Source organism: Chrysemys picta, chromosome 3 (assembly GCF_011386835.1).
Source record: "Chrysemys picta bellii isolate R12L10 chromosome 3, ASM1138683v2, whole genome shotgun sequence".
In the NCBI taxonomy this organism is placed as follows: domain Eukaryota; kingdom Metazoa; phylum Chordata; order Testudines; family Emydidae; genus Chrysemys; species Chrysemys picta.
The window spans coordinates 137,598,525-137,626,045 of NC_088793.1; the positions used below are offsets into that span (position 1 = coordinate 137,598,525).

Here is a 27,521-nt window from a genome sequence, read left to right on the forward strand (position 1 = left end):
TATAATTATATGGTAAAAATGAGAAACAAGCAATTTTTCAGTAATAGTGTGCTGGGACACTTTTGTATTTTTATGTCTGATTTTGTAAGCAAGTGGTTTTTAAGTGAGGTGAAACTTGGAGTATTCAAGACAAATCAGACTCCTGAAAGGGGTACAGTCGTCTGCAAAGGTTGAGAGTCACTGGCCTAAGGTGTGCTGCAGGACCAGGAAGCCTGTCTCTTCCTTTCCACACAAAAGGAACTGCTGTAGAGCCAGAAGAGAATAGACCATTTCCAGTCAACTCTCGGATCAGTCTAGAGACTCGTTTACACAGGAGTAAGGCGGGGCGGCGGAACACTACCAACTACTTGTGCTGAGGCAGGAGGCTGCTCTTCCCCAGGGGTTGGAGAAAGGTGAAAGGCAGTAGATTGATATGGGCTTTTCCTGTTTCCCTGTCAGGCCTGTGATCTCACTCTACTTCCAAGTGGCCATGTCTCCATGTCACCTAAATCACCAGCCCAATTGGCCTGACACCTGGTTTGGCAGTCACAGCAGTGAGGTCAAGAATGAATAGGCTCTGGCTTAAGTATCTTTTTCTCCCAGGAGATTGTTCCTGACATTCACTGTTGAAGCACTGACATGGGGCAGTGCTGGCAAGTTTGTGGCTACAGAGAATTTTATTTTCCAGGACTGTTATTTTAGTAACTGTCATGAACGCTAAAATTCACAAAACACCCACATCCTTTAACCCCCCCCCCTTTGTTACACCAAAACCCTGAGCCAAATTCACCTCTGGTATAAATCTATTGACGTTAATAGAGTTGTACCACTTAGCCTGGGGCCGAATGTAAATCTTCAACCCCCACAGTTTAGAAGTTAGTCTGTATTGTATTTATATCAAAGTAGGCCCTTATTTTGCTAGGTGCTGTACAAACACAGAAAAGAGACAATCTCTGTCCTGAGTGGTTTACTATCTAAAGACAATACAGGAGCAGGAACACACACAAATGGATGCATTTCAATATACTTACCAAACTTTTTGATTGGCCAGCCTGTTCCAAAGTGATCTGAAGAATCTATGTTCTTGTGACTGTGCTCCATCTGGAATAGCTACTGCGTGCATTTGAAATGTCCCCCACTTGAATGGTGATGATTCAAAACAGACTTTGGTATCTACTTTGTTAACTTTTAATGAGATACAGGTGGTGCACCATTTGATGCAATTGTTGGAAGAATGATCATAACGACAGCAGGAGAAATATATATCATTACATGGCTCTGAGAAGTAAAAAAGAGCACTTCGTTTCAGTAAATTGCCCAGCACACATGCTTCAGAGCTTTCAAAGTTTGTATCTGATAAATTGGCCTGTGGTTAAGGAAAAGTCAGTCTTAAAAGGTTGAGAGTTTGGCTTTCATTTTGAATAACCATTCGAAAGGCTGGATATTTATTTCCATACCCTCTGAATTTCTCAAACCTCTTGATTGTATTGGGTTCATCTGAATGGAGATCCTGTACAATCAGGCTCTCATGTGAGAGGTCCAGTTTTTCCTGCTAAAGAGTCAGATGAATCAAAAGAACAAAACACACTTATGGCATTCTAATACTCTCATTCCAATCCTAGCCTAAGTGAAGCAACCTCTAAAAATAACAAATTATTGGTGGGAAGGAACACTATCCTAAAATTTTCAAACTTCAAAAATGTTGGGTTCCAGGATGATTTTGTGCTGTGTACACAGGTTTGGTTCATTTATTTTATTCACACTCATTTGCTCATCACTACTCATGACACAGAATGACTGACTCTAGCTGTGTCACCCATCTGGTGTTTCTATGATTGCCCCAAACTTTATTTATTTATTTGGCGAGAGCTCTGAGGTGACGCAAGTTAGGTTATCCAAAAAATGAGCTCTAAAGGCGTACGATTGAAGTCCTTACTACTTGTGTTCATTAGAGCCCCAAAGCAGCAATGCACTAGAGCACTTAACGTGAAATCAATGGCATGACTCATGGTTCAAGTGAAGCATGTAGTTAAATACTTTACTGGACCAAGGCTAAAGAGCAGGCTAAGTTACAGTTTGGATAGTTAATCTTATATAAACTTCCTTTTGCAGATTAACCTGGATATGGCATTCTTCACTTCCCGCCCCAAACTGGGATGCAGTGTTTCTTCCCAACGATAACACCTGCCATGTACCATCCCAAATATGGAAATGTACCTACTGCTGATGGGATAGAAAAGGAATATACATTAACATCTTCCCCTCCCATTTGTTTATCCTATTTTATAGTGGGGCTATGAATGTGTGTGTGCGTTATACATACCAATCACCCCTTTCTCAAAAAAGCCCTTGCACAGGGTCACACAGGAAGTTTGTGGCAGAGATGGGATTAGAACTCAGATCTCCTGAGCCACAGCCCTGTGCCTTAATAAAAAGACCATGATCGCTTTTCAGAGGGGATGGCTTATATGCAGTATTATGCCCTCAAAGTATCAATGTTTGGTTGTTTTCCTTGATTTTCAGCATCATTTTCCTTCTTCTTTCCCCTTTCAGTCTCAGGTAGTAGTGCTAGCTACTTTTCTCATGGATTCTGTACCAGTTAAAAGTGCTATTTCTTTAGGCCAAAGAGATATCTTCCATTTTCCTACTCAACATGGCTTTGAAATGTGACAAACTTGATATCTCTTTGCCATTTTGGGACCTGATTTTGCCAACCTTGACCATTAAATCCTTACTTCTATGAATAATCCCAAAGAAAGAACTATTTGCATGATTGAGCAGAATGGAGCCCTTGAATTGGAATTGTGGGAAAGTAACATTTTCGTACACAACAGCTCTGCTCTCTGTGTGCATTCAGTCAGTGTTGCTCACTTCAGTGAGTGACTTATGTTTTACTGCTTTTTATTAACAGAGCTAAAACAATGAACTGAACTCTATTTCTTCTTGTGCTTCAGCAGAAATATTTGCTAAATTTCAATCTTGTTACACAGGTGTCACTGGGGACATTATTTGCAGACAAAAGGGGTCTAATCTAGCCTGCAAAAGTTTCATTTATTTACTGGTGATGATGAATAAGATGAAAAGAACCCAATTTGATCCAGAGCACAAGCTGACTTGGCTTGGTTGATAGTTAGAAAAAACATTTTTTGTACTTGTAAAATAGGTATGTTTGATCTGGAGTGAGTTAATCAGCAAACATGGAACTCCAGTATGCCATTTGAAAGTACACTCAGAACTCCGCTTCAAATAACTTTTCAAGATGGCTTTCTGTTTTTTGGCTCAGCATTGAAATCCCAAATTTACCAAAGGAAAGAGATTCTGCATCTTTTAATGAAAGATAAAACAACAATATAAACATACACAAATTTACAGAGAAAGGATCAACTTTAATACATTTGGATTAAAAGGTGTTCTTTTTTTAAATATGGTATAAAAATAAATGCAAGAAACATTAACAAAGAATATACAGACAACAGACAAAGACACAGGCTTTCTTTCTCAGTGTGAATACGTCAGTGAAATGGAACCTGCTGTGCTAATTTATTGTGCAATAAATGTGATGGCATATGTATATTTATTAGTATATGCATATTTTTTTTTACATTTCTTCCAGTGTGTGAACTGACAGTATTTTTTAATAAACTGTGTCTAGCAGAAGCTTTTTTTTCACTGTACTTGAGCTTGCAGAAAATAAAATGACACAGATCCAGCTTGATATGAAGGAGGAAGTGAGCAGACAATTTTCAAAATGGAGGCATCGAAAGGTGAGAGAGTCCCTCGGAGTCTGTAATGCCTTAGTATACACAAAAGAAAACAAGTCAGGTCCTTGCTCATGCAACATCTTGTTCTACTGTCCTCTGATTCAGGCAATCAGTGAGCTACAAAGTATGTATAATGATTTGAGTCTGCTTCCATGCTACAAGGATGATCCTTTTAGTAGGACTGCACTAGACTGGTTAACCTCTTTGAAGTGAGCGATTTCCCCTGTGGAAAAGATAAAAACAAAAAACAGAAAACAGAGGCATGATCACTGAAAACCTATTCATCGGCAAGCACCTAGCAATTTCACAGTGATGTGGCAACATTATGGGGGCACCACTGGGACCTAGTGTCAAAACTTAAATTTTGAAAACTTTTTTGCTTTATACTTTGAACACCTGCAGAAACCTGAATCCAAAACTGCCAACAGAGAGATTGTTTTGCATAATAATCCAGAACATTATAAACTACACAGTAACATCCAAAATGATCTATTTGTGCTTAGCAGCAAGTCTATGGCTTAAAATAGCTTCAAGAAGGCTACTACAATACAACATGCCTCAGAATGCATTGAGATGAACGTTCTGAACTGCAGTGATTCCAGTCCAAGAAGTTACATAATCCACTCTGAAGGGTGGCTAAGTGCAGAAGGCAGATTATACATTGAATACAAATGGGAAAACATCCTTCCTGTGAGCTAAGCTAAAGTTGTTGTTTTTGGGGGGGAGGGGAGGAATATTCCTACTGTTTACAAGCATTGTACAGGTACATAACAGGTGCCCACTTACAATGCTTTGAGGGCCCATGGAGTCCATTTCTTTACTTTGTTAAGAATTCTTGCTGATATAAAGGTATATTTTGGCATCTTAACTAACTCTGGTAATAAAGTGGAATGAATGCCCCCAGGAATTGGATCTAGAGTGCAGGAGAGGAAATCTACAATGCAGCATAACTTTAGTGAAAGTCTGCTGCTACTCACAGAAAGAGCAAGCAGATTTCACAGAGAATATGAGAAATGGGAAAAATCAAAACTTCAGACAAATTCTATATTTTTAACAGTAATTACATGGCAAACAAGCCTCTTTTTGTCATGTCAGTGAAAAGCTATTTCTGTTATGTTTGCTGTATTATTATTACTCAGCTGACTTACATAAATAGATCTGATGTTGATATCTATATTCACCATAAATTCAATTTTCCCCTCACAGGGATTCATAACTCAACTGTAAACACCTGCTGAAATATGATGCATCAGCGTATCAATGGAGTGGATTTTCACAAAAATGAAATAAAATAACTCTTACTTTTAGAAATACAAAGAACAGAACTTTCAGTAGTTCTGGATGCAATTCCCCCCCACCCCCAACCTATTTGTTTTTAACAGAACACATGATCTGCCATGCTGGATTAGAGGCCATCAATATGCTGCCTCTGACAGTAAGACTAGTTGGTTCTTTAGAAGAAGGCAAGTCTGCTCCCAACTACTCTCTCCTATCTCTACCTCCAGCCTCCTCACTCACTCACCCATATCCCATTTTACAGTGCTTAAGTTGCACATGAAGCAACCATTTTATGCAACACTGTCAATGCACATGTCCACTCTCACTGTTGCAGATTGCAGATTACATAAATTGGTCAGCAACTGAACTAATCTAGGAAATGTTTGACTTGTTTCTGCCAATAAGCTATTTAAAAAAACAACAACATTATTATATCTGAGTTACAAATCCCTGCGAAATACATAAGCACATGCTTAACTTTGATTTTTATGAAATTATTCATTTGCATATTGTTAAGCATGTATTTAAGTATATGGATTGGTGCATATGGGTATGCAACTTTCTGAATACATATTCATTCAGAAGATCTTGAGATAATGAAATCCCTGCTGTGAAGTCTGTCACTAGGACATTAATTTGTACAACAGTGCACTCTCCTGAACAAGGATCCGAGAAAACTACACAGATCAGCAATTGTCAGCACTGTGACAAAGCATTTGTTATGACATCAGACAACAAAAGATTCTTACTCAGCTTTTAGCTGCAAATACTAGGCACTAGCACTAGGTTTTTGAAAGTTTCGAAGTTTGTAAAATGTTCAATGAACTAGGGCCAATTTCTGATCCCTTTCCTCTCCGGTGGTTTTGGGGAGGTATTTATGGTATCTTGTAAAAATGAGGCAATTTTGATTCAAAACCAGGCAAACAGTGGCAGTTTTGATTAAGTTACTCTGAATTTTGAGACATGCACAATCCATTACATGCACTATTTTAAATTTGCTCCATAGATGCGGTAAGTGGTTATGACCAGTTTTTAGTATTTACAAATTAGCTTTAAATTAAAACAGGACAGTTGAACATACTACAGATTCGCACAACAACAAAGGTGAGTGATGGAAAAGACCCTCTATAGCATTCATTCCCTCCATATTGTTCCCCTAGTATGTTTTCCAATCTTTTGGCCACTCTAACTTTCAAATTTCCAAGCAATGGGACTGCACTACTTCCCCAAGAAGACTATTTTAACTGCATAAAAATATGAAATGTGGCAATGGTAGCTGAACAATGTGCATGAAACTTCACGTGTCCCATTCTAGAAGATGGCAAGAGATCTACTTTAAAATTAAAATGTGGTTCTGGTCATAAAAGAGGCTATTTAAACATGGCAGCTTCTTATTCAACAGATCTGCTTCCTTTGTGCATTTGGAATCATATCTGTGCACTTGAGTGTGAAAACAAGATTTAACTACATTCTATTTATATTAATATATGGGGCCAAAGCAGCTAAGAGAGGGTTGGATTGCATTCTGGCTCAGACAGCAAACAAAGCTAATAAGTTCCAGTTTGAAGGATCTTTACCTCAAGGTCTAGAAAGCTGTACACCTCAAATCCATTCTAAAGTGTACTTCTATTCTGAACGCTAACTATTTAAAAATAGCATGGCAGGGTTTTATATTTATTGCCTCTCAAGGATCTCCAGATGTGCTCAATTTACAAAAAAGTTGTTTTTAATCTAGATGTCACCGCTCCTAAATCATCCAGTGAACAGACAGTCAAGTTGGCTCTTTTTTCCTTGTGCATCATCACTGTAATAAAGGTCCTGCAGGCCAAATATGATCTAAGTGACACTTGTGCTTCTTCATTAACAGGTCGTGAGTACCACAGGTGTAACTGATTGGAATTTAGTAAACAATTCTGTAGATGAAGTACAAAAAGGAATAGAGTGCAGCTCTCTCTTTCTCTCTCTGATATATTTACTCTTGGGGTGCTAACAGAGGTAAAAACAATAGAAAATTGTGTGAGTCACAAAAATCAACAGATATGCTTCTGAATACTTACAGGCAACACAGCTGTTGAGGAACAAGATGATATTGATACATAGTTACTTTTCAGAGTAGTACTCTGAGGCCCATATCTGAACTTTTCCAAAAGTAAGCGGATGTTCTAATCCATCAATTTTGTCTGCGCAGATGTAACTGAGAGAAGAATGTTGCTCTGCAATTCGAATCTAGATAACAATTCAGTTATAATGGACATGCTAAATCAGAATCCAGCTCAAATGCTGTGTTGGCTTTCGAAGGCTAACAGAATAGAGAGTAGAAATATTGGCAGAGTGAGCAGGTATAACTCTGAATACACACAGGCAGCAGATGAGCTGATTAAAGGTGCTAATGTTTTACGTAGTTACTTTTCAGAGTACAAATGTACTTTAAAATAGATATAGAAAATTACGCAACCCGCTAAACCAAGTAAGCAATATTAGGAATTATTTAGGGCCAGAAAGAAACATACAAAATTATATCCAATTAAACTCCATATTAGAACTGACGACACACTGATTTATTTACATAGTACCGCACTAATGTCTCAAATAACTCACAAACATGCCAGCAACAATTTCAGTAAAACACTTGACTTGTTTATACAAGCCAACATTAAAACTCCACATGAGCTGGGACTGAAACACGCGGACGAGGGAAAGAAGAAGATACATGTTTAACCGTTAAAAAGGTTAATTTTCGTCATTTCTGCTCCTGTTGAGCAAGCTCAACAGCCCCTTTTTATGTTTTTTTCATTATTAGAGCAGATGCTACGCAGTTGCATCAATATCTCTAGAGCTACTAGGAATAAAAACTCCAAGCGTCTAACTGTGTAACAGATGCACAATATGCACACTGGCGTGAACATAATGAGATCAAGAAATTTTACCAAACCCTTTGCTCTCACAGTTATTCATCTGCTTATGCGTTGCACACCTGTGGCATGCTGGCAATATGGCTGATTTCAGCATGAGAAACTCCCAAGTGAAATCCCAGCTTTCTACAAATAAAGGCTTATTTGTTAGGAGTAGGACATCTGGAGAGATCAAGGAGCGCAGAGTAAGACTCAAAGAAATACTTTTGTAGGCTTTAGCCAGCTTTTATTTCCCTTAATGTGACTTTCTGGGCCAAATATCCTTCCCCATCTTCCACAGATGGCTATGCCTGCAGTCGCACGGGTATGCTTCTGCTTCAGGAAGTAGGAAGAAGCAAGATTTATAGAGCTTGTACAAGCATTCTCACCACAACAGTGGTACCAAGGAGCCCAATAGGCTTTGTAGGAGGCGCGGGATTCAGGGCAGGGTCAAGATTCTTCTTGCCTTCAACCTGTTGTAAAGATTTGCACTCCTATGGCTAGGGAGAAGGAAAATGTATGATCATGGCCAAAGATGTGGCTCCACTCAGACCACCTCCGACGGAGGTGACTAATTGATAGAGTGAATAGGGGAGGAGCAAATGGCTCTTAGCGTGAGTGGCTTTCCCGGTTTTGCTATCTCCCTCCATTTTTCCACTGTCTCTCCCGCTCTGTGTTTCTCCTTTTATTCCTTCACTGGTGGCTCTTTCCTTCAATGAAACTTCAGGCCTTCCCTAGACTGGGACCTGGGAGAAAGGTTAACATGCTTAACAGTTGAAGTGTGGGGTAGACAATAAATAAGGCTTAGAGGGTAACATTTTCAAATGCTGCCTAAGTGACTTAGAAGCCTAAGTTCTTGTGAGAGTCACTGGCTCCTAAGTCACTTGCATACTTTTGAAAATTGTACCCAGCGTTTGTGTGTTAGTTTAAAATGGGACTGATTTGTGAATTAATTTTATTTTTTCTGAGACTGCAGCAGTGACCCATGGGGTGGGAAAGAGGAGCAATCATGTGTTATTGAAGGCTGGCACAACAGGGAGAGATGGAGGCAATGGCTACATAAGGCGAAGCACCTTTGAGCTGCTAGGTTCTAGTCATTTGTATCTCAAACCTATCCTGCCAAATATGGTCCTATTACTCTGTTTGGGACAAATCCTGGAGCCAGGCATAACTTCACTAGGAATGGAGTAAGATATTGCGCTTTCTGTATTTTGATTAATTGTTGGCGTAGCTGGGCAGGAAATGCTATGCATGATTTTGAAAATATTTCCTGAAAGTTGAAATCTTTAAAATCTTGAACCAAATTAAAAAAAGTGGTTTGAGTCAATCAAAATGTTTTATTTCAATAACTGTGAAATGGTTTGTTTAGATTTTGACCACTGTGACAAAGTTCCTCCTCTATCTTGGTGGGCCCTGCACTTATTGGTGGATTTTCTTGCTTCAGAGATTAACCATGTGGGTTGGGGAACAGCCCAGAGACCTTCCCCTCTGGGAGAACCCACAGTCCAGGTCAATTGGGAGGTCTGGGGGGAACCCGGGCCCGCCGTCTACTCCAGGTTCCAGCCCAGGGCTCTGTGGACTGCAGCTGTCTACAATGCCTCCTGTAACAGCTGCATGACAGCTACAACTCCCTGGGCTACTTCCCCACGGCCTCCTCCAAACACCTTCCTTATTCTCACCACAGGACCTTCCTCCTGGTGTCTGATAACGCTTGAGCTCCTCAGTCCTCCAGCAGCACACACTCTCAGCTCCTTGCACCTCTTGCTCCCAGCTCCTCACACTCCCACCACAAACTGGGGTGAGCGCCTTTTTAAAACACAGGTGCCCTGATTAGCCTGCCTTAATTGTTTCTAGAAGCTTCTTCTTAATTGGCTCCAGGTGTCCTAATTAGCCTGCCTGCCTTAACTGGTTCTAGCAGGTTCCTGATTACTCTAGTGCAGCCCCTGCTCTGGTCACTCAGGGAACAGAAAACTACTCATCCAGTGACCAGTATATTTGCCCTCTACCAGACCCCTGTACCCCACTGGTCTGGGTCTGTCACACCATATTTTGTTTTAAAATATTTTCATTTATGTATGTATATATTTTCAATATTTAGCTTAAATTTTGAAACAAAAAGTAATTTTGAAGGAGAAAACCAGAATTTATAGTTTAGAAAATGTCCGAATGGAATTTTTTTGACAATGTTGGGGTTGTGGAGAGATGTCAAGAAATGCATAGAAACCAACACTTTCCCCTAAAAAGTTTCAGTTTTGATCAATTGACTAACTTCGTTTTCTAACAAAAAATATTTCACTGAAAGATTCCCGAACAGCTCTAACTGTTGATAGTAAACTAGTACATTTTAATTCTCAAAATTGGCTTCTGGGAAGACTTACTCCATAAGTGTAACTTAAAAACCTCACATAGTTCTGTATTGGATTCATAATGTCCAATGATTGAGGTTCCATCAAGTTCCTTTCATTGTTGCATATGAAATCTTACATGTTCATGCACAAAGATCCCTTAAGAATGAGAACACGAAGAATCAATTACCATTTTCACATCTGTTGTCTAACATGGTCCTAAAATGATTGGATGTAAAACCAGCTCTAAGAACACAGAAAGTCCACCACTCACTGATGGAAATAAGTGTGAAGGACAGTTTAAACAATTTGAATTTCCTTCTGTATGCCACAATTTGACACGTCAATGCTAAGTGATAGTTTGTTGAGCCATTGTGAAAATATGCTGTGTTTAATGGTCCTGACAATTTCACATCTCATGCATGAAGTACTCTAATGTTTGCTCATTGGGCTGGAGATGATAACGTCAAGGGACACTGGTAAAGATGCCCATTAGGCAAGCAGGAGTGAATGTCTCAGGGCTTTAGCCCTGAGCCCTATAAAACTTTTCTGCTCAAGTCACTGGTTCACATCTCACCTAATAGGTAGCGAGTGAAGGTTACTATCATCTGACGGCTGCTTGGTATACTATATGAACTGAGTTTGGTGATGTTTGTTTTGTCATGGATATATATACACGTAACAAAACAAAGACCAACCTGCAACTTGTACACTTCTTGGCGGTCTCTGCAGTGAGGCGATATAACTCACTGGATGTGGAGATAAAACTAGCCTATCACCTTAAAGGAAATCCCTTCAAATTTGACTTCAGGAACATTGAGCACAGCAGGGTGCGGGAAGCTGGCACTGCCCATAGATGGAAAACATCAGTAAATAGGCTGTCAGTCCAGCACCTTTCACAGAAATTTAGGATTCATGAAAAGTTAAAAAACAGAAGTCGTCCTTCAAGGACTTCTCTCCTATACTGCCTCTTAGGTTTATCTGTGCTTCTTTACATAGCAACAAATGTGTATAGATATTTTTTTGTTTCTACACTTACATTTATTACCAGAGTTGACTGAAATTTCACGACTTAAGTTTTATATGATCTTTTTTTCATAACATGTTTAATATTCAATGAAAACATCCACCAAAAAAATGATTAGAAATTTCATAGAAAAAATTGTTGCAATCTGATGGTTTTTTTACATTAATTTTTTTTAATTCCCACAAAAATGTGTCACAGGTGTTTCAGCCAGTTCTATTTATGATATTGGAATGGAAATAGGATAGGATTTAAATACACTGCTGAAGTCCTACAAAAAGAGTGAACACGTATACATTATTCCAGGTAACTTCTAGGCTGGCTTTGAAGTTGGGGGACTTCGACATTGCAATCAAACATGCAGCTGGCGAAGCCTTCAGACAGCACACTTATTGCTCACACACATCTGACATATTGCATTATGGGGGGAGTCCGGGTCAAGCCCAGCCAGCTAAGTTGAGGTAAAGATGTTAACCTACATCCACACTATGGAAAGATCATGGTTATATGTTGCGGTTAGTTAACACACATTAGCTAGCTTCAACCTAACCTCAGCCTCTTTTTCTGATCTAGAAAAGCCCCTCCCTCTCTTGGATGGATTATTCTCTTTGCTGGCAGCCAACTATCTCTTCATCCCTCTTTGCTCGAGGTACAGTAAGTTTGTAGGTTTGCTATTACTCACTGCCCCGGTGAGCAATGTGGTGCTTTGCTTATAATTCCCCTCCACACACAGAGACTTCCCTCAATAGGCTGTAACCTTACAATCTACCTTGTCTAGGGAGTGTTACATTGTTGCATCTCCCCAGGAGCAGATCAGAGAACAAGTCCTGTCTCAGGCTTGGTCTACACTAAACCCCCAAATCGAAGTAAGGTACGCAACTTCAGCTACGTGAATAACGTAGCTGAAGTCGACGTACCTTAGTTCGAACTTACCGCGGTCCACACCCGGCAGGCAGGCTCCCCCGTCGACTCCGCGTACTCCTCGCGGTGAGCAGGATTACCGGAGTCGACGGGGAGCACTTCTGAGTTCGATTTATCGCGTCCAGACAAGACGCGATAAATCGAACCCAGAAGTTCGATTGCCTGCCGCCGAACCAGCGCGGTAAGTATAGACAAGCCCTTAGTCACAATTCCTCTCTTGCTCTGGGAGGCAGAGTAAATTAACTACTTATAGAATCCTAGGTTTAGAAGGGACCACAAGAGACATCTAGTCTGATCCCCCTGCCAAGATGCAGGATTTCTGTCTAAACCATCCTGTTCCATTGTTCTACTACTTTTGGTGGGGCAGCTGCATGCCCCTTGTCCAGCTAGAGTATATCTACACTGCAGCTGGGAGAGAGCTTCTCAGCCTGAGTAGACAGACACGCTAGTGGGGTGCGAGCTAGTATGCTAAAAATAGTAGTGTGGATGTTGTGGCTCCAGCGGATACTCAGGATACTCACCTGAAATCAGACTCAAGGGGTAGGGTGGGCTTGAGACCCTGTGCTGCAACGTCCTCACTGCTATTTTTAGCTCTCTAGCTCAAACCCTGATAGCAGGAGTCTGTGTACTTGCGCTGGGCCGGGCAGGCAAGTGGAGGTGGGAGGAGCCAAAAGTTCTCCCACTCTCTGACTCCTCTCCACCACCCTGCCTGCCTATGGGAACATAATAGGGGTATCAGGCAAATATAACCTGCTTTTCCCACTGTGGCCACATCATAATCTGAGCAGCTCCACAGGGGGATAGAGAGGCATGCATGGCTGAGAAAGATCTGTGATCATCTTGCCTGTAGCTACTATTCCAAATCCATTCACATGCCTAAATTGAACATCTATATGTCACTTCATTTTCAGTGTGCTGCAATGTATTTCTGCAGAGTTATTTGGGAGTTCTGAGAATACAAAGGCAAAATAAAGAGAATAATTTTGCCTTTTTGCTATTCATTTCTACACACTAGTAAAATGTATTGTGAGCAGTAACAAATGCCACATTTATATAGAAATCTTTTCACCATGCTATTATTGTGTCTACATAGTGCACACCTTTATGGCATTATTGATTGATATTTACCTACAGTAGAGAATACCACAGGGTTATAATTTTGCAGCGATTAAGTTTATGTGGCAATATAAACATACTGAAATCTATAGCTCATCAATATTTGATGGCATGTGGTGTATTAAGGATTTTCACAAAATGAACTGAATTACTGAGAGCTTTCTAGAAAGATTTTTTTACAGTATCCAAGAAATACAAAATTGAATTTAGCTTTTCTGTCCTTTATTTTTTTTAATTTTTGTTACGTGGCCAGAAAAAGGAATCATTCGGTTACAGAAATAACTATATTGAGTAATGAAGGGAAAATCTCAAGAGACCTTTCTGACTTAGCAAATGCTTTTGCAGGCAAGTGTAACCCAGAGTGAGTCTCTGTCCTCCTCTATGGTCCTTTAAGTGCAAGTGTTAGAGGGCCATGCTTTTAGCTCCAGAGTTCTGGGGTACAGTCCCCACAGACAATCCAGCCAGGGTACTGTTATACAAATATATCAATTTGTAAACCGACAGGTGCTAGTTTGCAAAATCCAGAAGTCCTCATTCCACTTTTCACTCTACCTGCCTTACTCATACAGTAGCACCTTGCTACTGAAGTAGTTACATTGAGGTCAATGCATTGAAGTCACTGAGCCTGCTTGAAAAGTAGGGTACTACTTGCCTTGAGTAAAGATGGCAGAATCAGGCACCTGGGAGTAGTTTCAAAAGGGGTGTAGGTGCCCAAGCCTAACATTTAGACACCGTGGGTATTTACAGCACCTAAGTCCCCCTTATGACCCAATCTAGCCCTCAGTCTTTATCTCAAACAAAACTACCACAAAAGTCACTGAGAGTGAGGACATCAGAATTTGTCCCCATAGGAGTCTTTATGGAAAAAGAAAAAAACACACACAGTCTAACCAGAAAAGCTGAGACCTGAGTTAGGAAGTCCTCCTGGTTTCCAACCCAGTCATGATCACTGATGTTCTAGGTGATAGGACTATGTCTAGAACTTTTTAGGGCCAAATTTCCACACAGATGCCTTTGCTGGGCATGGAAACTATCCATGTGCATTGCACACACAAACAGGACATTGTACATGTGAATGTGGGCAGCTGTGCTCACAAGTGAGCAACTGAGTGCACAAGTACACCCATTAGCCAGCAACAAGTCCAGATATGTCTGTGCTGTTACTGTTCAGCGTATGTGCATGTGTACTACACAGTGGCAACTGAAATGCCTGTGTTTGAATATTTGGCCCTTTTTATGTCAGTAGACACAGTTGATACTAGCAGGAACTCCCTTAAAAGTGATGCTGAGTTGAGTTTTTTTGAGTAAAAAAGAGATACCACAGACGATAGAATCATATTGCAAATATAAAGCTCTCATTTTAGTGCCAATTCTGTGAGTTGCCAAGAGTTTGCTGTTTACAATGGGAGTTGAGGGTTTCAGCACCACACAGCACTTTGCAGAAATGGGCCTATCTGGAACCTTCTTACATCCTGGTAGTGGTGGGAGAAATAAGAAGAGTACTAATACTTTATCCCCACTCCCATTACTCAGTAACAAGCCAGGACAAAAAAAGGACCAAATACCTATATATCAAGGCAAAATGCTAAACACACAGTTGGGAAGACTTTGTCACCCTCTTAAATTCTAGCCAACTACTCCATTATTCCACCCATTCTTTCCTCATTTGCTCCCCTTTAGTGCTATATTCACCCCCAAATCTTTCCCCTGCCCAGACTCTCTTCCCCTTACACTCTTTCCTTTATGCTCCACCTTTTTTTTTATTGTTCTTACTCTATCTCAGAATTGTTATTACTTAATGCAAATTTCCCATATCATTCTGTGGCATCTACCATGTTCTGAGCTATAGGGTGACAAAGTTCGAAAGACAAAACTCATTACAGGGGGTGGAGGGTAGAAGGAAAAGTGAGAAGAGGAGATACATATAGAGTTAGACTGAATACACTGCAGAAAAGTTAAAATTTACTTTGGGTAACATTCTTCAACGATTTACTGTGCATTAAATTAAACATTCTATTTCATATTTTATCTGGGTTTTATCTGTATATTGGACATTACATATTATATTATATATTATTATTACTATATATTAGCAGTGACAACTAAATTTTCTTCTCAACAGCACTAGGCAGACTGAAATAATTTCATCTGCACTGGGCCACCTTTGGTTCAAAACTCCCATAGTTATCCCAGTTATTGTAGGTTGCCACTGGTTGATTGGGAAAAGTCTAGCTCTCAAAAGTCACAGTATGTTATCATTGTTCCCATGTTTTCTTTATTAGTGCAGCCTTGATTATATAAGTCAGGAACTCCTATTAAACATCTCAGTGAAAGAAAGTATGATTGTTATGTTATAAAGTTGTTTTATAGAACAATCTCTTTAGACAATACATAAATCACAGTGAAACATGCTGTGGCAACACCACCATGCAAAAAATAGGGGTTTTTGTTTCAAACTTTTTGTTTGTTTCATAGCTATTTATTCATTTTTAATGAGTTTTACCTAATGACTTTTACTTGGACTTTTAGTGACTTTGTCCCATTGAATCCAAATTAATTTCGAATTTACAAAATAAGATACCCAATATGTATTACAGGAAACCGTTATCTATAATGAAACATCAAAAATATATGTTGTTTTCTTTTAGCATGTGAGATACCCCCACAGCCTCATCATAGAACTTTGTTCTTTCACTTCACTTGTTTCTTTTTTGTTTAGCATAAAATAAATTTATTTTAAGGAGTTAAGAACTCATTATACAGGAGGCCGTTTATGAGAACTGCCCCATCTCCCTTATAAACTAAAAACAAAAACCATGATCTTTGCTGAAGCTCTTTATACTTTTCATTTCAACACACAAAGCTCCATTAACTGATTGTCACAGCAAAAGCCACAACAAACACACACAGCAGCGTGAACTGCACAATTCAACAGACAATGCAGACAAACTTGAGTATAATCCAAGATCTTTCTACCTCTTTTCATAACAGGTTAGTGCTCGCCCTCAGTGTTGGTGTACAGTTTTTATGGCATGGAAAAATAGGGATGTTTCTGCCCTACAAAAATAAATGTGTTGAATGCTTTAGTTTGAACTTGCACAATGTCAAAAAAAGACCCAAAGACTGGCACAAATAAAAATAATCCAGTAAATGAGGACATCAGTGGAACTCATGGCTGGTGGTGGGAAAATATGGATAAGAAATCCACCAACCTCCATTTTTACCTTGCTGCAACATCTTTCAAAAATAAATTCTTACTTTTCAGTGAATAAGGAACGGAGCAGAATTGAAGCATGTAGGCAGGAATTTTGGCTGCTTGTACTGTGTCACTGAAATGACATTCAAACAGACCCCTAGTGCATCATAAGCATCAACTGCTCACAAAGCACCTTTGAACCTGAGAAGCATTATTAGGCTCGAGAGAAGTTGGGGACATTTGTTACAGGTTATTTTCCACCCCCTTCCATGCCCCATTATAAAATTGGCCAGACTCCATCTAGGACAAAATAGGAATAGTAAAAGGAAAGGAATCCAATGTATTAAAATACGCATCAAACATAGTATTTGGGGAGATTATCTTAATGCCACTATATAAAGCCATGGTGCGCCCACACCTTGAATACTGTGTTCAGTTCTGATCACCCCATCTCAAAAAAAGTTATATTAGAATTAGAAAGATACAGAGAAGGGCAACAAAAATCAGTAGGGAGATGGAACAGCTTCCATATGAGGAGAGATTCAAAAGCGTGGCACTGCTCTGCTTAGAAAAGAGATGACTAATGAGGTGTGTGTGTATGACAGAGGTCTATAAAATCATAAATAGTGTGGAGAAAAAGAATAGTGAAGTGTTATTTACCCCTTCATATAACACAAGAACCAGGGGTCACCCAATGAAATTAATAGGCAGCAGGTTTAAAACGAACATAAGGAAGTATGTCTTCACACAACGTGAAGTCAACCTGTGGAACTCATTGCCAGGGGATGTTTGAAGACCAAAATTATAACTGGGTTCAAAAAAGAATTAGAGGATAGATCCATCTATGGCTATTAGCCAAGAAGGTCAAGAACACAACTTATTGCTCCAGGTGTCCCTAAACCTCTGATTCCCAGAAGCTGGGACTGGACAACAGGGGATGGATCACTTGATAATTGCCCTGTTCTGTTCATTCCCTCTGAAGTGTCTGGCACTGGCCACTGTCAGAAGACTGGATGCTGGGCTAGATGGACCCTGTATGTCTGTTCTTATGATACACAATAAAAGTAACAGCATGAAGCAGGTTTCCAGAGGTTCCTTTAGTTTAATAAAAAAATGAAGAGTGAATTAACTCCGTTTTCTAGGGTGTATTTAATGTTCCTTAATGCAAACAGTATGGCTCCCACAGGTCCATTCCTCCATTTATAGCAACAATAACAACCTGGTTTTCTCTGAGGTTAGTCAGTAAAAGGAGGGAGAGCTGGGGGAGGACTGTAATGAAAGCGTAGTACAAAGCTGCCATTTCTATGTAAAGTTGTAAACTTGCATGGATGCAAAACTTTATCTTCTGTCATACAGAAGGAGAAAAGGTGAGGGAATGGGGTGGTGGTGGGGAGAAGGGTGTTTCATCGATCAGGCTTATTAGTTTGCCAAGGTAACAAACTTACCACATTGCGTGTGAATTTCTCAAAAGATGTTCGACGATCCAGTGTGTTTTCCAACTTAAATTAAAAAAAGGGGGAAATAAAAAAAGGAAAAAGAAAAGAAAAGGGGAGAAAAAAGAAGAAGAGCAAGAAACAAATAGAGCAGAAAAGAAAGAATGATGAAACAATGGACTGCAAAACAAAGCTCATGTACAAATCAAGAAGCAAAAGTAGGTATGAAGCTGCTAATGAATGCCTGTTATAGAACAATGGATGGGCAAAGCAGTTATAATATTTGATTAAAAAAAACGTTTCTCAGGTGGATCAAACTGGTTTGATTAAAAAAGAAAAACTGAAAATAAAAAAAATTATGAAGAGCATTTCTTGTGTCAATGAACTGACATTTGCAAAACTTAAGGACTTTGCATACACAGTAGCAGCTCTGTGGAACTTTCAACATTTCTCCATATTGGATGGACAAAAACTAACATTTGAAAAAAACCATACAGTACTTCCATATAATTTTTAGATTTTCATTTTATGCACAGTTTAGTATTATCAAGATCATAACTAGCTTACTATTACTGCTACATAGGATAATGGGCCTGATTTTGCAAACAGTGTTCCCAACTGATTGCAATAGGATTTCAGAATTTGTGGTGGTTGCAGAATCAGACCCACTAATAACAAACAACAATTTCATTATAGACTTTTGCATCAGAAAGTGTTTTGGAATTTCCTTGCACTCAGCACTTTGACCCCCTATCATGTAAGATGCTCCACACAGTGAAGGGTTCGTCTCAGCAGAACTCATTGCATAATCTGGACCTTAAAAAGCAAGGGTCATGTACCATGGTAAGATTTTTTGTTTGCATGAGTGTGACATGATCTCACATTCATATTAGATTCCTAACCTGATAAAAACTAGACATATAAAAACAGGGAGAGAAAGAAATCCTAAGATACTTTTTAAAAAAATGAAATCAGAAGTTATTTATACCAATGAGATCAATTTTAAACAAATTAGTAGGCTTCGTAAATAAAAATAAAGAAAATGAGAATTATTATATTTGCAAATTTGAAAGACTATACTGCAGGGATTTTATTTTATTTAACCTACTTGTAAACTACTTTTCAGTTTAAGTTGCTTGGTAACAGAAAGAGTGCTACAATGTGAGATGTAAAAATAAAAATAGGTTTTGCTAATTTAACTTATTAAAACATACACACGTGCAGGATACATTTATCAAACTACTGTATGTATGTGACCCTCTAAATAAGCCAACCTGGTCACCTACCAGATATCCAGCTGCACTTGCATAGGGGAGAGAAATCCATGTATTGTAGCAAACATCACCACCACCGAGCACAGTTGCAACAAAAAGACAAGATGGATCAATACCTTTTTCTTGGCCTGTAGCAGCTCCTGGTAGGCACTGGATCGTATAAAACGAGGATAGGAATCACTTTTCATCAGTTTGTAAATGTGCTCCTGAAGAGAAAAGATATAAAATTTTAAAAAATTGACATTTTGAATGGATGTTCTGAAAACAAGATGCAGTGGACTAAGATAAAAAAGATAGATAACAGAATATTTAATGCCATTATCGACAGATACTAGAGATGATTATTAGTATATTTTTATGGAAGGAAACGTAAAAGGAAGGAGCATTGGCTGCAGTTCTAGAGTTAAGGTTGAATTGACTTTTGTTCTTAAAGTAGAATCCACCACTTTGTCATGTGTGAAGAATACAGTGTACCTTCCCCTTAAATTACAGCACTCATTCTATATTTGAATGAATTTTCTGAGAATTGACAAGTACATCAGCTAAATAGACTCTCCAAAAAATGTAACACCCATATAAAACCATTTTTTGTCCCAAATTACTTTACTAACAGAATAATTCAATCTTCCATTATAGATAAATTTACTGAAGCTTAGTCCATTGACTACACTTGAAGACATTGTATTTAGGGTTAATTGGCCATTCTGCTAAACTCCACCCTGTAGTGATACCATGAGGGGTGGGGAATCAAATATGTCTTTAAATTTAATCTAATCTGGGACTGCAAACACTAGTATGCACTGATTGTAACTGCATCGCCTCACTGCAAGGCAGCGTTAAAATTGTTTGGGTGCCTTAACTGTCCATTTCCATACCATACATAACATGTTTGGATTTCTTTTAAATTGAACCTTAACTATTTCCTGGATCTGGTTTTCAGATAATTACAATATCCCTGTAATATGTTTATCTGTAAATTACTGATATGTACTCAGCCATAAATCCAGTTTAATATAGTTATCTGGGAATATTTATATATACTAGTGCCCTGACATCCCAGTCAAGATCATGCCCCATGAACTGTGTCACAAGATCATGCCCCATGTACTGTTCAGATGCATGTGAAGTTATGCCCTGAAGAATTTACAAATATCTACAGAGCAGAGGCCACTCTAGCTATAGGCCAGCTGGGCAGCTTCCAAGGGCTGGAGATTTCTGGGCAGCTGCCTAGGGTAGTAGATTTGGCCTGGCCGCCCATCTGTTATGACAGAGAGGAGGCTGGGCCAAATCTGAGTGGCACAGGGGGCAGCATACTAAAGTGTGCCTAGGGCAGCAGATTGTGTTGAGTAGCCTCTGCTACAGAGAGAGAGAGAATGCTCAGAAATCAAATTCACAGAATGCCCTAAAAGCTGAAGGGCTAAAATGTAAAGTAGTCTAAGTCCATGAGTCCGTATTTGTTTTTATACAGTTGGGGTGGGAGGGTTTAAAAAAAAACCCAATATGAATAGAAATATATATTTGTAAGCAGTCAATGAAACCAGTTTATAAAATAATTTAAACTCTCTCTTGCAGTATAGGGAAATCCTGGCACAACAACACTGACCTAGTGAATGAACCTGAAAGTGAAAATCCTAACACTTTATACAGTGCAAGCTGAGTGAATTGAGAAAGTATACAAAAGGAGACAAAATGTAGGTAGAAGTCGATCAAATTTTCAAAGTTCTCTCAGTTTTGATAATCTAATGCATTTATAAACTCTGAAAAGTGATCATGTAAAAAATAGCACCTTCTGACCCAACATGCTACCTTCATGCATTCAGAGTCAGATCTGGCTCCTTTAGTGAGTCTTTAAACCATTTTTTTTTAGCACAGCTAATACAGCTAAGAGAGAACAAAGAGGATTCTGTTCCTTCATCCACAGTATCAACAGAATTGGTTAACAACATTCAGCCAATTGAATCTGTGCAAACACCATTGTAAACAGCAGCCTCGCAGATGTGTCACAGAGAATAACTTAACTTGCAGAATTTATTACTGGTGGTAATGCACAAGAAGTAAAGAACCCAGGTTGCTTCTCAGATTCCAGGTTAAGCTGGCAAAGCTGGAGTTAGAAAAAATATTTTTTTTTACTTGTAAATTGAACACATTAGAGCTGGACTCTTCAAGAGACAAATATGGAACCCCAATGATGCCATTTTTATAGTGAGTCACCTTACAGAGTAGAGCTGTATTTTAAACAAAAATAAAATTACTTGTTTGATACCCTGGAGGCTCTTCAACTCAAAACCTGGCAGACCATCATGAGCAGCAAATTCCAAAAGAAGGGGCCCTCTACTGAAAAAGTCTTGCTACTTTAGCACAGTGGGTAAAGATCATAATGTTCAAGGCAGGACAGGTGAGTCCTATCCTGCTTGCTCTGAGTGAGAAGTGTTCACTCCCAGACTTAAATTACGCTGAACAGGATCAAAGGAGGGAGTTCTGATGGGAAAAAGCCCCTTTGCATAGAGTCTGCATACTCCAGACCATACACAAATGGAAAAAAAAATTCTAGAAAGAAAATAAAGGAGTGTTGAGCTTTCATACACATTTCCAAAACTAGGATAATGGTAAGGAAGGTTGCTTTTCTTTAGCTATTGCAGTTTAAACATATCTTTGCTTCCAGAGCTTCTGTATTTCTGAAGTATTTAACTAGGTAATTTATGTCTTTGTTTTCTGTGTACTGTACCATTCAATTTCTAAGGGCTTGGTGTAGGCAGACAACCATTGTGTGTTTAGTTTAATGCAGACTATCACAGTGGAGACATATATTGTGTGCTCTCTTATGAACATTTTGCTGTTTTGTGCTGTGCTATCATCAATCTAATTGTCAAAGGCCACTCGGACTAGAGTTATCTGTTTGCTATGTGTATGGTACCATATTTCTTTATTAAATCAACCCACAACGTGTAAAATAGAGAAAAAAAATCTTAGAAAGTCATACTCAATCTGTCCTTCATTCCTAGAATATCACTCCTTGAAGAACAGTTCCTAGAAGCCTACTATGCTGTTCTGTGGATATTACTTTTACAATGAGGTTTATAAGGTACACTTGTATATAGGTCAGGATTCAGAAATAACCTCAGTACAAGCCTTTATATTTATTTCTCCCATGGGATAAACACCCTTTCCTTGGTATAAACTTTTGCCTCCTATAAACGCTAATGAGAATTATGAACATGCATCCAAAGGAGAACAGATTCCTCGTTTTGATTAAGAAAAGTCCTTCAAGAGCAGATCCTGAGAGGCAGAAATTCATTTGATTTTCTGTAGCATTTTTTAATGCAACTGAGCAAAAGGATTAAGAAACCTGGTACCTGAAGAGAATGAGCTTCACTGTACCTATATTGCACTACGCCCCCGGCTAGCAGGGCAGATTCCCACATCTGCAGAGGACCAGCTTGAAGCCTTTGCACCACTACAGTCATCAGAATTGTGGCTCATATGACACTTAAGCAATGCATAGGCCTTAATCCAAGGAATGAGTTTCCCCCATACTGCATTGATACTGATATTTTCAGAAAAGTGAACACTATATTATCTTTACCAAATATATCTGTTTGTAAGAGTGTGCATACAAGTGGCCGGTGCTATACCTCGGAAGTGCCTGGATGAAGATCATATACTGACCTGAGCATCTTCAAATGTGTATCTTCCTGGGTCCTTCACATTCTGTGTGGTTTTGTCATAACTTTTTGAATCAAGATTGATGGCACTGGGAGCTCCTGGAGCAAGAAACTCCTGCCAGATTTCCTGGACTCGAACAGGTACTTCACGATTAGGTCTCTTCTTCAAATCTTCAACTGCTAACCAGAACCTATGGCAAAATATGGCAACTTGAATTTCTAAGGCTAATTTCTTTCCTAGGTTCTGGGTATAACCAGCCTCTCATGGCCTCTTCTCATTAGTATAGTTTGTAATGACATAGAAACTGCTTTACAGACATCACAGAAACAATACACAACAATGAGCAAAGTGGTAGCCATGAATTTTGTATTAGGATTATATAGTTTCTGTATAGGAATCGCCATACTGGCTCAGACCAGTGGTCTATCCATTCCAGTCTCCTATATTAAACAGTGGCTAGTATCAGCTGCTTCATGGGAAGGTGCAAGAAACCCTACAGGATAATCTGCTCACAGGGAAATTTCTGCCTAACCCCCATCAAACAGAGGTTGCCTTGAAGCATGAAGATTTATAGAATCATAGAAATGTAGGGCTAGAAGGGACCTCAAGAGGTCTAATCCAGCCCCCTGTGCTGAGGCAGGACCACGTATACCTAGACCATCCTGAGAGGTGTCTGTCCAACCAATAACAGGGATTCCAGAAACTGCCTTGGAAGCCTATTCCAGAGCTTAACTATCCTTATGGTTAGGAAGTTTTTCCAAATATCTAAATTTAATAGCCCTTGCTACAGACTAAGGCCATTACTTGTTGTCCTACCTTCAGTGGACATGGAGAACAATTGATCACCATCTTCTTTATAGCAGCCCTTAACATATTTGAAGACTGTTATCAGGTCCCCTCTCGGTCTTCTTTACTCAAGACTAATTATGCCCAGTTTTTTAAACCTTTTTTGATAGGTCAATTTTTTTAAACCCTTTATCATGTTTGTTGCTTTCCTCTGGACTCATTCCAATTTTCCCCCCCATATGTTTCTTAAAGTGTGGCACCTAAAATTGGACATAGTATTCGAGCTGAGCGGGATAGTTATCTCCCATGTCTTACATACAACACTCCCAGCATCCTAGCCTTTTTAGGTTGTTGGCTTATATTCAATTTGTGATCCACTATAACCCTATAGATCCTTTTCAGCAGTACTACTATCTAGCCATTATTCCCCATTTTGTAGTTGTGCAATTGAGTTTTCCTTCCTAAGGATAGTACTTTACACTTGTCTTAACTGAATTTCATCTTGTTGATTTCAGACCAATTCTCCAGTTTGTCAAGGTTCTTTTGAATTCTAATCCTGTCCTCCAAATTGCTTGCAACCCCTCCTAGCTTGGTGTCATCTGCAAATTTTATAAGCATACTCTCCACTCCATTTTCCATTAGTGAAAGTAATTAATGAAAATATGGAATGGTACTGGACCAGGACAGACCATTGTGGGACCCCACTAGATAGCCATCCCAGTCTGACAGCAAACCATTGATAACTAGTCTTTGAGTACGGTCTTTCAATCAGTTTTGCACCCATCTTATAGTAATTTCATCTAGACCACATTTACCTAGTTTGCTTGTGAGAATGTCATGTGGGACGGTGTCAAAAGCCATACTAAAATCAAGATACATCACATTTACTGCTTCCTCCCTATTCACTAGGCCAGATCTCTTGTTATCCATCTAAAGGTCTAATCTTTTGAATCCTGCTAAACTCTTAGCCTCAACTGTATTTTGTGGCTGTAAACTGTGCACGCTAATTGCATGTTGTCCGAAAATGTATTTCTTTTATCAGCTTTAATTTTTTCCCCTTTCAATTTCATTGCCTGTCCCTTGACCTGGTATTTTGAGCAATCGTAAATAGCAGTGTCCAATCTAGCTTCTTGCTGTACAGAGCATACATACTTCAGGAGGCCATGTAAGGTTATGTGTGGGACCATGGTATATTTTTTCCTCACAATAAAAAAATCACTAAAAAGGTCTTGACCAAATGTGATCAGAACTGTGCTACCTGGAATCACATTTATACAGTTATTGCTATTAGGATACTAGCATGGTTACCTTGATCACTGTACTATAATCACTATTTGGTTGTCCACAGACTGTACAACACAGTTAACAAAAAAGATCACTGCTCTGGGAATCCTGCTAGAAACAGCTAGACTTAAGCATGGTGCCGTAAACTTGCACAGTTTTATTCTCAGAGAAGACAGGACCCACTACAATGTGGTTTCTGCTTTGTCGGGGGAGCCAGATACAACGTAGTCTTCCAATATGATGTCAACACGGTTGGTCTAATAACATAGAGAAGTTGGGACTCAACTGATCTTGACCATGCTCTGGCTTGGGCTTCACATGATGAGAGCATGATTTGGGAATATGGTTAAAACATGGTATTGTCCTGAATACACTGCAAGACCAAGGCATGTTTTCACTGTCTTGAGGGACTATTGTTTTACACCCAGGTCTCCCAAGAAGTCAAAAATGACATTGCATCTTACAGGTCTGGTAAGGCTGCTGCACAAAGACAGCAAAGCAAAGCAAATAAACAGAACACCACCTTACAAACTAGTTCTTCACTTCAGTTTACCTCATTGGAAGCAATTAGTCTCATAGTCCCCTTATTAAACTGGCCTAACTCTAACAAATGGTAGGCAGGGTGGTCACATGAGCCCAGTACTTCTTTGTAGCAGGGGAGGTGTTCTGTCTAAAACGGCATTTGACAACCTCATTCAATGGTTTAGCTTGTTATGGTTTCCCATCAGCTTGACCTTCAACTGCCTAATATCAGCCTCTGTCTTTTGAGAGATCTATTTTAGGTACCTATTTCTGATATCTGAGCGCCTCACAATCCTTTTACTATATTTATCTTCACAACACCCCTGCGATGTCAGGGAGTGCTATTATCCCCATTTTACAGATGGGGAACTGAGGTACAAGGAGACGAAGGCCTAGATCCTCAAAAGACATTTAGGCACCTAAGTTGCTTTGAGGATCTGGTGCTCAGTGATTTGCCCAAGATCACACAGGGTGTCTGTGGCAGAACAGGAGCTTAAAACCCAAGTCTCTGTAGTCCTAGGTTAGTGCCCTACACACTGAACCACCAAAATCTAATGGTTTTACTGTATTTGGTCTATAAATTTGAAAGCAATGCATCTAGAATAGTGTTCTTACAGAAGCTTAATAACTGCACAGCATACAGACTTTAATTCAGCTGACCCAGTAAATAATTCTGTTGAGTTTGGGCAACCTGAGTTTGTTGTTTTAAACTGCTTTAGATATTTACATTTCAGAGGGTACGTCCTGCAGTGCAAGCCCCACTCCAATATACCTACTGGGATTGGCTGATTATTCATGTGTACGAAAGGTAGGTAAAGAGCAGAGAAATGAAAGGGGGAGATGTTCTTTGTAACCACAGCCATTTTCAGACCCAGACATCCATTAGGCTCTATCCTAGGAGAGTGATCTTGTTTATTCCTTCTTGCCATCACCAATATTTCTGGGAACCCCACAAATAAACCCAGGATGCTATTTTTCATGTGAACCATTGCCTTACACTATGGTACAGACAGTGATGGAAAAATAGGCGGGAGATAAACTGAACTACTTTGGAGGAACGTGTAGCTTCTAGCATGGAAAAGAAAGGCAATCCAGACCTATCTTTATCAAGGTGAGCACAAGCTCCTCACTGGTAGATTAATTTTTATTTTACATTTCTAACGTTAGTACTCCAAAAACCCTACAGAAACTGTGAGCCTATAATTGTAGAAACCTCTTTTAAAATGGAAACAAAAAATGTGCTGAGAGCTGCAATATGCTATGTCTAGGGAGATTACTTCATTGCAGACATACATTTTAATCTGCTTACTGAGCTTTCAAAACAAAATGTATACCCTCTTCCTACAGAAGAGTCAAGCATTAAGGCTACTGCCTTGTGTGTGTGCATTAATTTTGCCAGCTATCACACAGGAAATCAATAGCAGAGCCAGGGTTGGAACACAGACCTGCAGGGTCCCTGTGCAGTACCTTAAACACAAGAGAACAACCTTTCTTTTCTTACAACCCTTTGCCTCAATCACTGTCTCTCCAGTGCACTGAATAAAGCAAGAGTTCTGTAGAACAAGTAGTATGTAAACATGTAATTAAATACTGTCATCATGCATACACACAAGGGGCCAAATTAAGATTGCCTGGGAAGTGACATACATAGAATTAACACCAGCTAATGGAAGAACCCTGATTAGAACTCACGGGCACCTCCTCACTCCCAATGCAATACAACCACCCATGGGCCAAAGCTACTGGAGCATCCCTGTATCTGGAGCTCTAGCTTTGTGCCTATCGTGTGGGGAGCTCTGTAGAACTGGAACATAATGCAGTTGGTGTGTGGGTAGCTTTATGGAGCTGGATATAACATTTGGAGGTTTTAGCAGCAAGCTCCTAACAAGCTCCACTGAGCATGTGCACCTGGGAGGTTTGTAACTCTGTCATATTTAGATGGATTTTCATGAGGACAGAAAAAAACCCTCTCTCTGACACCTAGGATCACCCCTTTTCCAAATACCAAGTCTTGCTCCAAAACAAGGAGGTGCTAAAGCTCTTCAAGG

The 27,521-nt window shown here is 39.4% G+C and overlaps 1 protein-coding gene across 30 annotated transcripts in view; it reads right to left on the bottom strand.

Annotated features, from left to right (window-relative positions):
• Positions 1-3,291: 3,291 nt before the first annotated feature.
• The window catches only part of RGS7 (regulator of G protein signaling 7), a 448,509-nt gene continuing 424,279 nt past the window's right edge, over positions 3,292-27,521 (bottom strand). For 9 of the 30 annotated variants that reach the window (XM_065589102.1, XM_065589103.1, XM_065589106.1 and 6 more), the window contains 4 exons: positions 22,885-23,071; positions 19,335-19,424; positions 17,957-18,010; positions 3,292-3,772 (listed from right to left, as the gene is read on the bottom strand). In XM_065589102.1, coding sequence (XP_065445174.1) covers positions 3,614-3,772; positions 17,957-18,010; positions 19,335-19,424; positions 22,885-23,071 — 490 coding nt within the window. In that variant the 3' untranslated portion in view covers positions 3,292-3,613. Of the gene's footprint in view, positions 3,964-7,075; positions 7,245-16,291; positions 16,373-17,956; positions 18,189-19,334; positions 19,425-22,884; positions 23,072-27,521 lie in introns of all 30 variants that reach the window. The other 21 variants (XM_024107154.3, XM_065589109.1, XM_065589108.1 and 18 more) reach the window with 8 other exon arrangements.